This window comes from Pholis gunnellus, assembly GCF_910591455.1.
Source record: "Pholis gunnellus genome assembly, chromosome: 14".
Lineage (NCBI taxonomy): Eukaryota > Metazoa > Chordata > Actinopteri > Perciformes > Pholidae > Pholis > Pholis gunnellus.
In genome coordinates, this window is record NC_136541.1 from 16117029 (window position 1) to 16132353 (window position 15325).

A 15325-nucleotide genomic window follows, 5' to 3' on the forward strand; every position below is an offset into this window, starting at 1 on the left:
AATCCATCCAGTTATTTTTCTCCCTGTTTCTACACAGAAACTCAAAGTCTTTTATGGAAATAGTGAGTAAATAAAGTCAGTTTTTCCTTCTGCTCATCTCACACACAAGGACAGTGCGCGTGTCTTTCAGCCGGCTATAGTGCTGTAGACTCACAGTGGGACGGACAGCAAACACATACACTGACGGGAAAATTCACAAGGAATGGATTTGGGCTGCTGATAGCGTGTGCTTTTTGTGAATTAGCCCGCGTGTCCACACAGCTCGACTCTACCTTGGGGATGAAGCTGATCTCCCATCCATCGAAGGAATAGTAGAAGGGCAACCACTGGACCTCCACTGACGTCTCTGTGATGTATTTGAAGACTAAACCATCCGGATTGGAGAGATCTGGAGAGGTAGCAAGAGACGTATTATTGTTCTTCAGTGACCCACACAGACCATAAATCACTACTCCATCTCATGCTGAAGGTGACCGGCGCTGAACCTTTCTCTTATACATTTATTTTTCTGTTCTGTTCTTCCCTCTGTCTTTATTCATTTTACTATGTTTCGATCACCCTGATGCTGCACTAAATGTTCGGATTGACAGTTTTTGATAAAACAAAAAGTGCTGTTTGTATGAAATGAAATCAGAAAAAGCAGTTATTATCTGCCCGCTGAGAGTAGGCATAGAACTGATGATAGTTATATATAAAACCCCTGCAACGTTAGTTTAAAATGAATGACTCATATTTAACAAAATGCTAAAATCACTTCTTTTTTTTTTTTACAAGCAGCCGTGTCCTCATAAATCTTTCCAGATAATCAAATACTACATTTCATAATTAAGTTCCGCAAAGACAACCCAACAAATCACATCACATATGAAAAATGGTCGCATCAAACTTAATTGCCCTAAATTGACTTTATAACTCCAAACTCTGCTATCACTGAAATTAAAGTCACTTATCTGTGAAATGGGGGATAATTTTACCAGCCAAGACTGAAGTAACGGCGGTAGTATGAAGCCGGCTGATGTTGAGGGGATAAAATATTCTGTATGGCATTGAAAATAGGCTTTTAATCAGGGGATCGGTGAGTCTTCATACCTCTGATGAGCATGGAATAGTATGTTTTTCTAGCCGATCCAGTGACCTGCCATTAGCACGGGCCAGGAGGTACACATTCAGACGGTGTTCATATTTGTGTGTGTGTGTATTTTTGTACGAGTGACATCAAGCAGGTGTTACAATTGGGCTTCATAACCAGTTGGCACAGAGGAGCAGTTGGTATTCTCACTCTATTGACACTGAGAAACACCTTCGGGAAGATTTAAACCACAAAAAAAAAAAAGAAAAGAAAAAGGTGAGAGACAGGGTGTGTGTGTGCGCATCCCCATGAGCGGCTGTGTCCATGTGAGAATGCATGCACAGCAGACATTTGAGTTATTACATTAATATACACGGTTGGTCATGAACCAAACATGGCCTCGGTGGAATATGCTTCAGGGCTCCCATGGGAACGTATTTTCAAAACAAGCGACAGGACTGCACTTACAGGTCGAAACGGTGATGCTGGCAGGGACGCTGATACTGTTGTTAATGACAGCGAACACGTTGATGTTGTACTCCATGCCTGCCTCCAGGCCTGAGATAGTGTAGGTGGTGGTATTGCCTGGAATCCTTATCTCTAGTTGCACACCTGACAGAGAGACAGGTCAAAAGATACACTGGTACATTTAAACGGTGTTATGCTTCAAGACATTTTTGAATCAGCTGAAACTTAAATCCCAATCTTCTCCGCCTCGAAAAGGCCAGTACAGGTCTGCACATACCCCCGGGGCTGCTTGGTGTGTAGGTCACTAGGAAATCTGTCAGCACAACAGACCCCTCCCACTCCACGTCAACTGTGCGATCAGTCACGCCTCGTATCTTCACATTCATGGCCGGTGCCACTGTTGAGACAAAAAAAAAACAGACAAATCATGAGTAAACCTCTTGCTTGTTTGTGTTTTTGCAATTATATTCATACAATGTAACCAACTATATCACCTTTTGAAAGACTCACTAGTATATTGCACGTGTGTCAGAAGGTTGCAGTTAGCCATTACATTTATACAGCAACGTTTTTCACTCACATAGTTCATTATTTCAGTGTAGTATTAATTTAGTTTATTTGACACCGTGAGAGAGAGCAGCCCACATCACACATATCTGCATATGCATTTTAATATGCAACTCATTCCAATTTCCTGCTAAACAGACGCTAAAGGAACAAATAGCCATGTTGATATTGAACGTCAGCAACATAAAGTCAGCAACAGCAGCTCTAGTCTGCTGGGAATGGAGTTCCCCCAAATCTACGAAAGTGGTCTTTTAGATACTCGGGGGCTTTGTTGTTGTAAAATGTGCACCACGCTGAGTTGTAGCTGTATGCCTCTATCCTTCAAGAGGCAACCACTCAAACTGTGGGAGTATTTGCTTGAAAATATGTGGTCTTGGGCTCAAATCCAACACAGCACTGACTAACGTGTTCTGAGAGATCTGTCGTAAACCACTAACGGATTGATTGATAGTCAAAATGACTGACAGCAAGTGAAACAACCAGCAGTCTCAATGTTGCTTGATTGATTCAATTAGCTTTTCTAACCAAATCCTGGATCTGTTGTTCACTTTCCCTACTGATGCTCTGTTCACACTAAGAGGGACACAGCAACAGGCTACAAGTCATTTTCAATAGAAGTCAATGGCAAACTGACACGCTAGAAATGAATGGTGAGTCCGTCTCAACTTATGGTGAAGGCGTTTCACCCCGTTTCCTTTGGTCTAAAAGAACAGCTGTTAGTCAGTTCCCAGTGCCGATTAGCAACATAACTACGTCAACGAGAGTTTGAGCAAAACTTGTACAGCAACTCGACAACAATGCAGCTGGCCACGCTTGGCTGTTTTGTTGCTTTTGTCACTCGTAGTGTGAACATAGTTAAAAAAAGATCCTGTACCGCTAAGCAGGAGAAATCGAACCATCTAAAACGATAGTGGTCGTACATCGTTTGCTAACCATCATTTTCTTTTTTTGGGGGCCATGTGATGTTTTTAATCTTACTGAATTCTTCACTCACTTAACCTCAACTTGTTCTCATCCTTATGTGAAGCCGAACAAACTGAGTAACCAGCATGTCAGAATACATTTTCAGTACAAGCAAGATCCCAAAACATCTACAGATAATAGAATTAAGACGGGGCGCTGAACATTCCTGAACGCTCCACTTGTTATAAGTTCAACTTTCCGAAATCTCTGTGCTTAGTATGAAGCAAACCATTTCTTCAGACCACGGTCGACAGTTAACTCTTTCAAATACTGACAAAGATTGCTCATGCACAGTCACCAGCACCGATGGACAATTCTTTTTTATGCACGCCGTTAACAGCTGCAATATCAAGCAGCCCCTCCAACTCCCGGGCTCCCAGGCATGCAAGTCCTCTCCCACTGCAGCACCTGATAGTTAGCCCTTGTGTGAAATCATGCTCTCCATTACATAGCACCAGGATCAGCGGGGCCGTGACAAGGATTAATTGTGGAGAGTCCACTTTAACAGCGTTATCAGTGTGGATGGAAAATGGACCGCAACACTGATGGATATACCCGGAGATTAAAAAGCCAAATTTCAGTTATGAGAGCCTCGTATTTTAGCCGATGATTGTGTCGTTCAGAGGAAATGAAAGTCGAGTAAATGTACCATCAGTACCATAACCAAAGTACTTAAAACTATTGCCAACGCACACAACTTCGCTAAATTTGCCATCATCTTGCCTACTCTGCATCCGTAATCTTTAAAACCAGACCGTATGAAAGACTGTGTGGCTCAGTGTTTACACGAGAGGGGAGACGCACTGTCATTCACTCGGGCTGAAGTGGAGATCGTCAAGCCATAAGCCGGAGAGGTGGTGTTGAATGTAAATGAGGAGGCATAAACAAGAGTGTTTACAGCTCCCACTGCCAAAAAAACGAGGAGGGGGTGGGGAGGAGGGGGAGAAAGGTGAAGGACATAAAGGAGGCGAAGACAAGACAGAAAGTACAAACAATTTGAGTTGGAGACAAGATTCACAGACAGACAGAGGACGGGAGAGAAAAAGACGAGACGAGTAGAGCCTCAGGATAGCGAACGACGAACATAAAAAGGCGGTTAAATGAGGGAGAATAAGGATGAAACCGTAAATGAGAGACAGGGAGGGGAGTAAAGTGAGTTTGATAGTGTGATAAAAAACAACCCCTCACCCTCCCGTGGTGCAGGAATCTACAGCACAGCACTGAGTTCTCCTCGGGCGAACCTCCGGACACTCTGGTAGCCGTTTCGGCTACTTCCCCCACACACTCGACAGATGGGCGCATGCTGCACGGTAGTTCGTTCATTTCCGAAACAGCGAAACTGCACCGGGGACTAATTCTGCAGCATTCAATTAGCTAGATTCATTTCATCAATTACCCTCGGCTTTGTCACGTATATATGGAGGGAATAACAAATCAAATCAAGGAACAATAATCCACGGCATAAGAGAAGAGTGATTGAATAAGGTCACGCAAGGAGGCTGAGCAGAGGAGCTGCTTGAAAGGCACTAACTCACAGAGAAAGTGAAGGGCAGAGTCTCAAGTCCACACTTCTCCTTCCGGGCTCCTCTGGAAAGTTAGTCAGAGGAGCTTTTTTACTGAGCATTACAGCAAAGACGGAGAAGCATCGAGCGCCTCACCTTGTTGCTGCGACGTGAAAGGTCGTCAACGTCGAGCAGTTCATTTGAATGCAAATGTGTTGTTTACTCCGTCGTCGTCCAGGAGTGGTTCAACATTTCTCAACTGCAGAGCATCGACAGAGTTTCTGACCTTTGTGAGGGGGGACAGTGTCCAGCTTCAGCAGCGGATTTCACTTCCTGACTTGATCTCTTTGTTCTCATTTTGACATCTTAGGATGTCAAACAGTTTTAACAAATGCTCTCAGTCAGAATAGGAAAACAAAGACTCCAGACCAGACGTGATGGTGAATCCGAACGTGTATACATGTGGCAGAAAATGCAGATTCTACATAAATGTGATGCTACAAATACACAGGTTGTATCATTTGCAAACTAATTCATGCGCTGAAGGTTGGTTCTCTTTCTCAGACGTGTATCAAAGGTTTGCTTCAAAAGCGCAACTTGCTGAAGGTTATTTTCACAAATCTTGCCTGTAGTCTTTAAGTCGTATTAGGTCTAATCAGTATGTTATCATCGGCCTATACAGCAGTATGTACTGAATTAAAACCTTACGGAGGTACAACTCCAGCTGACGACGGAGGTCAGTGAATCATCAGAGGACTAACTTACCTTCAGGATACTTTGTGATGGAATTCTCTAGTTAATTGGCTTTTAAACTGAAACTTCCAGTGTGAAGTACAATATGTTGGCATGTGTGTGTGTAGTAGAAAACAGAATAATACAGATTTCCAATGCTATTTTCAGTTGTTCACCCTTGAATGAGGTCCAAGATTTAACATGCTGTCGCTGGACTAAACCCCATGACATTGACCACTGTGCTAGGAGATTGTTTTCCTTGCTCTGTGTTTTGTTTGGGTTAACACAAACCACACCGTGGGCCCGTGTCACAAAGCAAGTTCAAGTAAGTCAGGCTGGGTCACCTGGTTTTACGGATTTTAACATTGGTGATCCTGGATAACAGGTATCACAAAGCTGTCAGCCAGCTGTCTCTGATAATTCAGCATTTACCAGTCCAGCTACAAGCTCGGATGCATTTCGATATGAGAAGAGAAATCAGGTAATTGTGGTGACTTAAAGTAATATCCAACAGGATAGAATAAGAAGCAAAGACAGTCATGTTGCAGTTTGTATCCATGTCTGTCCAAAAGGTCATCACTTCATCTTTTTATTCTATTAAACATATGTGTGAAATTGTCATAATAAGCATATCAATTCTAGAGTTTGGCTAAAACTGTGAGGTCACAGTGACCTTTGACTAACAAATTATAATCAGTTCAATCAGTTTGAGCCGCGATTGAAGAAATTCCCTCAATGTTGTGTTCACGAGAATGGATCAGACGGACGTACACATGTACGGACGGACAAGCCGAGAACATGATGCCTCCGACCACAGCTTTCTCGCCGATGCAGAGGCATATAAATAATAAAAAAGAAATAATACCATGAACAAATACTACAAGGAGGTCTACAAATAAGTATGGGAATTATTATATATGCCATAATATACAGTTTACATATTATGTAGTTTTGAATGACAAGGGAGCTATGATAAGTTTAAAGGATAGTGTTTATATTCTGCACTTTTGATGCGATTATGTGGTGGTGTTGATATTTGATATGAACTAAAAACCTTTTGGGGTGTCGTATAGTAACATTTCGGTCAAAACCAACTCCTCCAAACTGCAGATTCACATTTGAACCTGCTCTGAATAATTAAACTGTTCATATAAAGGTTTGAATACAAAACTACTAGGTGCTTGATATGTATTATTGTAATCTCAGTATATTAAAATAGTCACGTCACATATAACAGCTATAATGTTTAAATATTGGTGAAACATAAATTAAGCTAAACCTGTGGGGTTTCCTATAAATGCAAAATGGTTTCTTATCCTACACTCTGCTAAAGCATCCCAAAAATGAGGAACACACTAGACTTTAGCTAAAACTGTTTCTTTTAGTTTCTAAAATACATACCGTCAGAGATCCTTTGTCATACAAGGCGAGGAAAAAAAAGAGAATCAATTTCTATTCAGTGCAGGAGAATGGTTCTGGATATTGAGTGGCTTTTGTCACAATCTACAACACAATTTTAGTCAAACCGCGATAACACAGTGTGTGTTCCTCAAGCTGAGGAGGCCGACTGTGAATGGCACCAATAAATAGTGTGGCCTTTCGCCAGCAGCTCAAGTTATTCTGTGAGCGTGTGACGAGGTGGACTGTCACATGTCCGTCAAAGCCCCATTTATATCACAGTTAATACAGTTAATCTGGCTCATAACGGACACTGATAGACACAAAGCTACTTCATAAGAAGCCATGCTGTTCGGTCAAAATTGATTGATGCAATACATCAGAATAGTTCAATAAAAATAAGGACAATAAACAAAGAGACGACATCAAACTTCTTTGTTGTTCTGATACGCCACACACACACACACACACACACACACACACACACACACACACACACACACACACACACACACACACTGCAGAACTTTGAGAGCTCTGAGAGCCACGACTAAATGTCAGTTGTCTCCACTGCTGCACTCAAGAGGATGTCAACAACGTGAGAATGTCACCGCCACTTTTCAACTGTAGCATCGGGACTCATGGAAATGATTGCGGAATTGCCGCCGAGATTAAATGCCACTCGTCAGCGCTAGTTGATCTCTGCTTTGTGGGCGGATACAATTTTTTATGTAAAAATGTACTGTATCCCACCCGTACGCCTGCAACATCCCATTTAAATTCAACAGCCTCCGTAATTTGTCATAGTGGGGGAATATTGGCCACCGTAATGGGAGCAAAAATAACATCCCGCTTTCTTCAGCTTTTGATAACATGAAACACTTAAGCCTGTCACCCTACAGGTCTCTGGTAATTGAACTGCTTCGTTTTGTATTCAGCAAACTATCCCCTACCAGCGTTGGCTATTTTAGCCTCTAATTGCAAAGAAATAAGCAATTCGGACTCCCTCACTTTGTACAGGTATTTGACGGGATGGCAGCTCTGCTGTCTGTCCTCATCCTTCACTTTGTTGACAGCTGCCTCAAACGGCAGAGCGGCATCTGATATTTTGGCGTGAAGAGCTCGGTGAGAACAAAAGGCGAGCACGACTCAGAAAACTGTCTCAGCTGCAGCTAATGTAGCAGCTCTCTCTCTCTCTCTCTCTCTCTCTCTCTCTCTCTCTCTCTCTCTCTCTCTCTCTCTCTCTCTCTCTCTCTCTCTCTCTCTCTCTCTCTCTCTCTCTCTCTCTCTCTCTCTCTCTCTCTCTCTCTCTCTCTCTCTCTCTCTCTCTCTCTCTCTCTCAGGATGAATGAGACTTTTGACAAACGCTGTTACACCTTCTGATGCCCGGCAAGTCACGTGCCCCCCGCCAGGCTCCATTTGAAGCACAGAGGGGCTTGTTTTTCAGGGCTCAGCATTCAGACCTGTGCACCTGAGTGCTGAAGCAGTGAGAGAGTGAGAAAGCTCTGCATTTATAAATCTATAGAACAAATCAGACCCATCTACCTGCTCTGTAGGCGGCATGGAGCACCATGGGTAAAGAAGGTCTACTTTCTATCTAAACACTCGGCGGTTGAATTAATTGCTTCCTTTATTCTTATTGAAGGTGTGCCGATAAATGAAATCCCCTGTTGTAGCTCCCACTCCATGGCACACGAGTGTCAATACCCACACTACTGTATTTGTTGTACATTTTATACAGTGCTCGGATGAATTAGTTGCTTAATCGATAAGTCAATCTTCAGAAAATTAATCTCCAACCAAATTGATTATTGTTTCCGTAATATATCGTGCAAAGAACTGCACACTTATAGTAATAAAAAAAAGAATGCAACAGCGTAACATCACAGGATGTTTGTATAAATAGGAAATCCCACACGGGTACGGAGAGGCCAGCCAGTGAGAAATAAATAGCCAGCAAGGGAATGATTTGGGGCGTAAAGCCTCTGCACATTGTGATGCCGCTCTACCGTCATTTGCACTGATCTTCATTACTGCATATGTTAATGAGTTTGCTTACCCGATTGTAAACATGTAGAGGATTATTGTAGAGGAGAATTAGACTTCAAGTGTGTTTTAGCCCACACGGTCTGTAAATAGCTATACATATTTAAAACCAGCCTATTCCTGACTGATCAGAACCTTTGTAATTAACAATCATTTGACCTTATTTAATAGCTTTTATTTATTTATTTATTGACACCTTGACTGTAAGACTAGAAAACGTAAATGCATTCTAACTGAATGGGAATAAACACAGATTTGTAGTTCCGTATCTAATCCAGCCTTTGTATTAGTTTTAAATGAAATGACTGCCACATATCATATACAAATAAATGCAATTCTTCAGCTATTTCGTCATCAGTTATTTTGCTGATATTTGTCGAACACTAAAGACGACTCTCTGCTTTCTACTCGGCAGGACACGACCTCTCAGCTGACCGGGACTGATGGGATCATATTTCTCAATCATCATGCCTGCATTGTTTTGAAGTGGAGGCTGGTGGTCGTGCAAAGCAGATCGCAACTTCTTGATCAGAACTATTTTATTACAATCAAAAATCTATATAATAAAGTATGTGGATTGATTCAATAAATGCCTAATCTGGTGTTTGGCCGGCAGCTGGCACTGATGTCGGGTGGTCTCGCCACTCAGAATGAACCATACAGAGCGGCCACAGCGTGGTGTGTTAAAGAAAAACATTCGACACAAAGTAAGTTGTTTGCATCCCTGATTGTAAAACCGTATACAGGACTTTCACACCCATCGCTATGAAAATCCACTGCAAACATCACGGTACTGAATATCACATTCTGATGACATCTAACAGCGTTCTAACTTTAATAATAGCTTACATTGTCCTGGTGTTATTTATCTATCTTCCTTTAATGCACTTTGTGCTGCATTTCTTTGACAAATCAGTTCTTTTTTAAATATTTGTTATAGAATTGCTCCCATACTGTAGGTTAACCAGATAAAAGACACATTGAGATGCCATTTCTAATGACACTCGACTGTAATCTGAAGTGTGCTTTTAATGTCACCACCCAAATAAACCTCAGAGATAGTGCCAATTCATGGACAGCAAAATGTGTCCACAGTACAGTCAATATCTAACGGCGCAGCTTTTCATTTCAAAAAGGAACCTGTTCCTGCTCAAGAATTCCGGCTGAACTGTCTTGAGGGTCACAGTGTCGTTGTGAAATCTGTTCAGGGTGGATTTCTACTCTGAGTTACTTGATCCCGGCCACACCGACAGCAAGTGTAACAGGAAACAAGTTTCTGCTTCAGGGAATTCAACCACAAATGTCTTACAAACTACTTTTAGTGCTTGACAACAGTCAAGAGGATTAAACTGACCAAAAGGTTAAGAAAAAAAGTAATAGCCTACCAGAGTTGCAGTCATCTCCTGCAAAGCCATCCTGGCAGACACAGAACCCCTCCTTGCACACTCCCTTCTTGCTGCAGTTGTTGGCGCAGTAGACCAGCGAGCAGTCCTCCCCCACGTAGCCGGGCCTGCACTGGCACGTCCCGTTGACGCACAGCCCCTGGTCCGAGCAGTCGTTGAGGCACCTCCCGACCATGCAGTCTTCGCCGGTGAAGGACTCCTCGCACACGCACTCCCCGTCGATACAGAGCCCGCGACCCGAGCAGTCCGAGGGGCACCGCGGCTCCGAGCAGTTGTCGCCCCCGAAGTCCCGGTCGCACACGCACTCGCCTTCCACGCACACGCCCTGCCCGGAGCAGTCGTCCGGGCAGCGGGGCTCCGAGCAGTTTTTGCCGGCCCAACCTTCCTCACAGATGCAGCCGCAAAGGTCAAAGCTGAAGCTGCCGTGGCCACCGCAGCCTGGGACAAAGTCCAAATGACCTGGTTTGAAAAAAATGAAAAAAAAACGATATATAAATTATCATGTGACAAAATTAAGCTCGAGAGAGAGATGACAAAAGATGACAACGCAATCAAACCTAAAGGGATAGTTGGGTTTTGGAGGATTATTACGTTGTACTTCTTTCGTTGTAATATACACTTAGACATGAACACATCCAATCCTCTTTATGTTCACATTAGGACTGAGTACCAGAGAGACAAGACATCATTGAAAACCTGTCTCTCTTTGTGCATTTCCATCTAGCCGCCGTCCTCTCCGGCAGATCATTTCATCCTCATTCTGATTCACGTCGTGACTGTTGCAGATAATCATATTCCCACTGAAGAGACGGAGCATTTTCAGAAAATATTTGAATGGAGGCGGTGGTGTCAATAGAGCAGATCCTTTAACCATAATATAGCCTATAACTCCATCCATTCTCCTCCCCTCATATTATAACGGCGGCATCTCCTGAATAGTGAGCACAATTTTTACCAGTCGCAAAAGGTTTCTCAACACCTTTCAGACCGAGACTGCGTGTGGAGAAAAAAAAAAGTCGCCCTCCAGCATTATCATTCTGCTGCCGTCTGTCTCCTCTTCATTCACAGTATAAACAGTTTTTTTCCCGACATCTTTTACTTATAACACCTGTTTTTTTTAATTCCTTTTTCCACATACGAGACTGTTTTTGAATGAATTCCTTGCAGCTTTTTGTGTCTTTTCCTTTCAAAGGCCTAATGGTTGACACCAGACGTTTTTTTGTGTGCAAATATTGTCAGTAAAATGGCGTATATAAAAACGAAGAACAACATCCTCCAGCTTTATTTGTCACTGTTTAACAGCACTCACCCATGGCTGAGCTCTCCCCACAGCATCCAGACCCACACTGAGCTCTGAGCAGGGAAACCTCTCTCTCCAGCATCTCCACCCTGATGGCAAGCTGCTGGATTGTGGTTGTTGCTGTGCAGCCACATGCAGCTTTTGGGATGTTGATACGGTGAGTGAATGTCACCTGAAGAGGAAGAAGTAGTACAGTTCGGTTAAGAAGTGCATATTGTCACCTCAGGGCAATAATTAAGCTTATCGGGCAATTTATCGCCAATTTATGGGACAATGCGGATTTGTGGCAACTCTGAAGTGATACTTCACTACTTTTAGTATCAAACACTCACCTAGCCTTGTAGGTTTGAAAAGTGGCAACAAAAAAGGTTACAGCTTTGTCTGATTTCAGTGGGCGGTGGTATACTTGTGGCTAAAATACGAACATGACTGTAACATTAGCATATAGATGGACAATAGAGGTGTGGATAGTTTGTGATGCATGTTTTGGTATGTATGCAAAACAGTGTTCGTCTTGTTATTCAAGACACACTTTTGGAGAAATCCGACACATGATGCAGTAGTGGTGGTTGGACGATATTCCAGTAATGTTTTAATATTGTAACCCCCCCCATCTTGAAAACTGGTAACTATCAGTCCATCAATAGTTATGGACTTGAATTCACAACGACCACCGCCTCTAGAGTCAGCAGTGCTCGGGAGTTAAGCACTCAAAATAAATTCTGCTCTTTTTGTTTTGGTTTTGGGCTGAAGTTACACTTTCATTATGTCTGAGCTAAACAACATATCAGCGTACACATCAGTATGTAAATGACTGTGTGATGAAACAGATGTTGTCCTTTAGATGACGCCTTTGTTGTCATTTCTGTGCAACGTGAGGCAGTCTGCCTAAATCACTCACAAAAAGGTCTCTTCACTCCTCAGTCTTGCGTCATCCTAATCACGGTATAACTCTCCATGCTTTACTACTACTTAAACAAAATACTGCTAAAACACACACCTGGCTGTCTGAATCCAGCGTCTGCTCCGTGTATTCTGTTGGTCCACTGGGATCCATTGGCCCCTCCACAGAAGGTCTGGACCCCAACTCAGCACGAGAACCTTTAGATCAAAAAGAATTGGTCTTAAAAAAAAAGTGTCGAAAAACAACACGCTTGTGTGTCTCTGTGAGAACAAGCGGGGCCCCCCAGGGCAATAGATGAGATGACTATAGCGAGTTTAAACCCAAAACACTCGATCGATGAGAAGCCCTCACCATCCCCTGGGGCAGGTGGTGCGGAGGCGTCCAGGTCGACGGAGCACAGAGACTCCAAGGGTACATTGATGTTGTAGACGTGGTTAAAGACCACGGGTTGCTCACGCAGGCTCTCGTTGGCTGAGGAAGCGGAGGGGGGCTGATCCCCCCCCGGGGTCTGTCGCCTCACTCTGGTGGTACGAACCAGCTTGTTGTCTCCTGATGGAGCAGCATGAACGACGCCCTGGAGAGAGAGACCATATGAAAAAAACACCGCACGTAGTTTGGACTCAGGGTTTTGTTTTTGTCCTTTATATCTTGTGTTTACAGCAGATGATGGAGTGAAGACTAAGATAACAACCCAGGGAGGACAACAAAAAAAAACAAGATGACACCAATACGCAGCATATGACGGATTGTCTCACTGGTTGGCTGACAAAATCATTTTTACATTCAAATTTTGGGTCATTTTCAAAAGATCTGGTGACAGTTCAGTATTTTAAGATTGTGCCTTCTTTTTATCTGGCATAAAGCACATATCTTTTCTAAGATTGGATAAAGCGAGTAACATTTCAAGGTAGAAAGAAAGAAAAGCAGAAAATGAAGCCACAGATAGACACCATCCTGTAGATGAATGTGACCTTTGTAGATTTCATTGATAATGTCTTTTTTTATATAGCTTAGCAAACCTAACTTGGCACAGCAGGTCTGTCAAGATTTGACAGAGATCTGCATTCCGCCGTCGTCTGAACACTGCTCCGCATTTAAAGAGTTTGGAGGGTGTTTGTCTTTTTTTTTTGGACTTTCAAGAGCTAAAACACACAAGTAGACGTGTAGGGGATTGATTAAACTGTGTGTTTATCTTCCCAAATGTTAGCATGTCTGCTAAAGTAGCTTCCTACTAACCACGCATTACTTCCGAGGCCCATCATTAGCGAACAACAGTAGTTTGTGGGGTTACAGGTGCAGTATTTCCTACCAGTCCAGTTAGAGTTTCAGCAACTACATCCAAAAGTTTCTCTGGCTTTAGATGCATTTGCCAGAAAACACTGATAAGTCCTCATCGTTAAAGCCCCATCAAGTGTGTCAGCAGCCGAGTAGAAAATAACTATAATACGAATTTGTAATGTTGCGTTTTTTCTTATCATACTTTTAATACTAAGAAGCTCTACACTGCAATGCTGTACAAGAGCAATGCTGTTTCCCTATTTCCATGTCTTCATGGCTCTTATGATGGGGACTTTCTGCTTGGCCCATGCAGCTTTGGTCTCAAGCATTGTATGTATATAGACAGCTTTTTACAAGACTATAATTTAAAACCATAGTTGGAAAGGCAGGTGGGTAACTACAGCGGTCGACATTTTAGCCGAGAACATTGACGGTCTAGAAATGAGTAACCTGCTCTCGTCTGACAGCGGGAACTATTCTTTACTGAGAGTTTGGAGCGGTAAACGTGCCACCATTATCACAGCAGAATGCATATGTGCATAGCAATACAAGAATGGAAAGCTTGACAGACGTAGCCACGGAAACTACGGAAAGTGGGGCTGAGTGAACGATCAATTGCAACACTTTGTGCTTTGCTCCCTTATAAGAAAAAAAAGGTGTACTTTGTAGGAGCAATGCACAGGAAAACAACACGGAACTGCAAATCATCACTTCTCTCCGGTACTCAAACTGGTCAGTGTGGATTTGTGCCCAGGGTCAAGTAATTAACATGGCTGCCAAAAATAGTAGATTGAAAATAAATAATTTATATGGCGGAATAAAAAAAGCCCAGGGCAGCTCAGGGGGAAGGGTTCTTTTTTAACCGAACACATTTTTACCTGGAGAGCAAGAAACAGAGAAAAGGCAAGGATCCAGACCGCTGTGGGCACAGTGGCCCTGTGGTGCTGCTGTGCCAGTGGCATGCTGGGAAAAAACCTCACCACTCCTGTGCACCGACACCTGCGGACGAATGAGAAAAGGGGGGAGGAGAGGAAAAAGCCGTCAGTGGTGTTGTTTGTGTTGCATTCACAATACATAATGTACACTGTTCCAGTGTAGTTGTGAGGTGTGATAAAATGGAAACATGTGTGTGTGTGTGTGTGTGTGTGTGTGTGTGTGTGTGTGTGTGTGTTCAGTCCCACTGCCATCAGCTTATCCTGTGTAAATGGTAAATAAATGCCTTTGATCTGATGTGAAATAATTGGCTTTAGAAAGAAAGAAAAAAAAAGAAACTGCTCAAGGGATTTTGGAAGTGGCTAAGAACCTTTGAATGTATTTCACTGTGCAATACCAAACATTTGATCTTTCCACTTGGGAGGAATACAGAAATATTTCTCAGGGAGAGAGTTGATGGAGAGATTTCAGCAGAGAAATGGTCTGAGTGACGTCGCTGTAATTCACTCTGCATTGAATGGGGAAGTGAGAGCAGGGACACAGCCGCTCGGAGGAAAAACTGACGTGGATCCCTCAAGCCGACAGTCGCACATCAGCACGGACAAAACGGTGCCGGAGCTGACGTTCGCCTTTAATGTGGCTATTTGACTTTGTTGAGTTGTGTTACAAAACGGTAGCTGAATCAAACATCTCACTCAAGCTGCAGCGATCTACCTGGCAAAGTGTGCCGACAGCTTGTGTCTGGGAAAGCACGAAGACAAA

The 15325-nt window shown here is 43.0% G+C and overlaps 1 protein-coding gene across 1 annotated transcript in view; it reads right to left on the minus strand.

Moving 5' to 3' along the window:
• The window catches only part of tnr (tenascin R (restrictin, janusin)), a gene marked incomplete at its 3' end in the record, with an annotated part of 63304 nt that extends 48709 nt beyond the window's left edge, over positions 1-14595 (minus strand). Inside the window, exons 1-8 of the mRNA XM_079173595.1 lie at positions 14509-14595; positions 12704-12926; positions 12449-12549; positions 11458-11620; positions 10131-10607; positions 1815-1934; positions 1538-1681; positions 273-388 (exon numbers count right to left, since the gene is read on the minus strand). Of these exons, the coding sequence (XP_079029721.1) occupies positions 273-388; positions 1538-1681; positions 1815-1934; positions 10131-10607; positions 11458-11620; positions 12449-12549; positions 12704-12926; positions 14509-14592 (1428 nt within the window). The 5' untranslated portion in view covers positions 14593-14595. The remainder of the gene's footprint in view (positions 1-272; positions 389-1537; positions 1682-1814; positions 1935-10130; positions 10608-11457; positions 11621-12448; positions 12550-12703; positions 12927-14508) is intronic.
• Positions 14596-15325: the final 730 nt, after the last annotated feature.